The sequence below is a fragment of the Bison bison genome, unplaced genomic scaffold (genome assembly GCF_000754665.1).
Source record: "Bison bison bison isolate TAMUID 2011002044 unplaced genomic scaffold, Bison_UMD1.0 scf7180017858201, whole genome shotgun sequence".
In the NCBI taxonomy this organism is placed as follows: Eukaryota; Metazoa; Chordata; class Mammalia; order Artiodactyla; family Bovidae; genus Bison; species Bison bison.
Window position 1 is genome coordinate 49,744 of NW_011488774.1, and position 2,341 is coordinate 52,084.

The 2,341-nt window shown below is 43.4% G+C and overlaps 1 protein-coding gene across 1 annotated transcript in view; it reads left to right on the forward strand.

The window, feature by feature from the left end:
- The window catches only part of LOC105004859 (chromosome unknown open reading frame, human C11orf97), a 33,574-nt gene that overhangs the window by 19,245 nt on the left and 11,988 nt on the right, over positions 1-2,341 (forward strand). The window contains 1 exon segment of the mRNA XM_010862617.1: positions 761-886. Coding sequence (XP_010860919.1) covers positions 761-886 — 126 coding nt within the window.

Below are 2,341 nucleotides of genomic sequence, written 5' to 3' on the forward strand. Positions count from 1 at the left end.
TTTGCTGGCATATTGAGTGCAGCACTTTCACAGCATCATCTTTTAGGATTTGAAATAGCTCAACTGGAATTCCATCACCTCCACTAGCTTTGTTCATAGTGATGCTTCCTAAGGCCCACCTGACTTCACATTCCAGGATGTCAGGCTCTAGGTGAGGGTGGGTGATCACACCTTCATGATTATCTGGTTCATGAAGATCTTTCTTGTACAGTTCTTCTGTGTATTCTTGCCACCTCCTCTTAGTAGACATTACGTTACAAATATTTTGCCGTGATGTTTTCCAGTTAGTTTACTGTTTCAAGGGGAAGATTAACCAGCATCTAGTTTAAAAGATTGTAGGATCTACTGGAGGAGTTAATCTGGTAACTTTAGGTTATGTTATCTTTGGAAATATTTTGTGCTTCTAGAAGTTAAATCAGAATCAGATAAGACTGACCAATGAAGTCCACGTTTTACCTATTACATATTCCTAATTTCTCTGTGTTTTGATGTTGGTTTCTTTAATGACTTTTCATCTCTTTCTTCAGGGGAAGTTAAATTAGTAGCACTGTAGATGTTTAACTGCATAGGAAATAATTGAACAAATGAACTGGAATTACACATTAAACAAATGCTAAAGTCTTTGGGTAGAGTAATTAACTCAAATAAGTCTCCACCCAAATCTGAGAAAAATAATCACCAGGTAAATAGTTTAAAAACACTCTGTGCTAAAAACAGTAGAAACTAATAATCATTATCTTGCTTTTGAAAATATTGACAGTGGCCCTGGAAGGGATTTGGAGCATTAAAAGGAACCTCCCTGTGGGAGGCTTGAAGCCAGGACTGCAGAGCAGGAACAGCTTACTGCCACAAGCCAAATACTATTCAAGGCACGGAGGCCTGAGAAGTAAGATCCTGATACCCTTGATTTCCCCCTGCTCCCTGGTGGCTCAGACGGTAAAGAATCTGTCTTCAGTGAGGGAGATCTGGGTTTGATCCTAGAGTCGGGAAGATCCCCTGGAGAAGGGCATGGCAACCCACTCCAGTATTCTTGCCTGGGGAATCCCATGGACAGAGAATCTTGGTGGGCTACAGTCCATGGGATCACAAAGAGTTGGACATGCTGAGCGACTAACTCTTTCTTTCATACTTGATTTCCAAGCCCAGTGTGGAGGGTGCTATTGCTATGCTGTCCTAAGTCACTTCCATTATGTCCGACTGTTTGCAACCCCATGGATTGTAGCCCACCAGACGCCTCTATCCAAAGGGTTCTCCAGACAAGAATACTGGAGTGGGTTGCCATTCCCTTCTCTAGGGGATCTTCCCAACCCAGGGATCAAACCTGCATCTTACGACTCCTGCATTGGCAGGCAGGTTCTTTACCACTAGCGCTGAGCAGTTTATAAACCAGTGATGTGTTTTATTTATAGTTCTCAGTCAAAATCCAATCTTTTTTTGACTTGTTTCTCTCAGGTTACTTGTAGTTCAGCAGTTCAATTCATTGCTTTATTGTGGAACTTGAACAGTTATAGTTCAGGTAACCAATTTACCCCATGGATACAATAGAAGTTCACACTCCTGAGTTACACCCCTGACTCTTTTTATCCGTGGCACACTTTGCAGCCCACAGACTCAGTGGGTAGGAATCTTGCACTGTCCTTTTCTTGTAGATGGTTGATCTGTGTTTACTAGTGGCAATGAGGAAAGAGAGATGACGAAATTCAGGAAGAATAAGGTAACTGTTTTACTTGGTTCCATGAGTTTTATCCTATTTTAGGTAGGAGGCCAACAGGGTGGCCCCAGTACACTGTTCCTCACAGACAGTATGTTTGGGGAAAAAAGTATTACTCATTCCTCACTCTCCTGCCAGCGTCTGCCAGCAATATTTGTGGCAGGATGTGGAGAAGGCAGGGATTCTCACATGGGGGTACAAGCAGTGTCCAGATAGTGGAGGGACATGCAGTTAGGTCCTGAAAACAGCTCTACGTTGAGAGGGAACCCTGGGCTGAGAAGAGAGAAGTGGGTAAGTGCCAAGCTTGGGTACTCTTTACCTAAATGTGAGTCATACTGGCAAGTGCTATGGAGCGCTTTGTATTCTAGACCCTTTTAATGTAATTATCTATTAAATCTTCACAACAATCATATGAAGCAGGTACAGTCCTTTTCACAGATGAGAAAAATAAGACCTAGAAAGCTTGAAATAATTTACTCAAGTCACTCAGCTAGTGAGAAGAAGTGACTAGACACCAGCAGCTCTGTGAGTCAGCAGTGCATAGGAGCTGGGCTGTCCGCTGGGCCTGGAGGCAGGTGAGGGCTCAGCCCAAGTGCCACAAAAGAAGGGGCTCCCAGGGAGGCGGCCTCT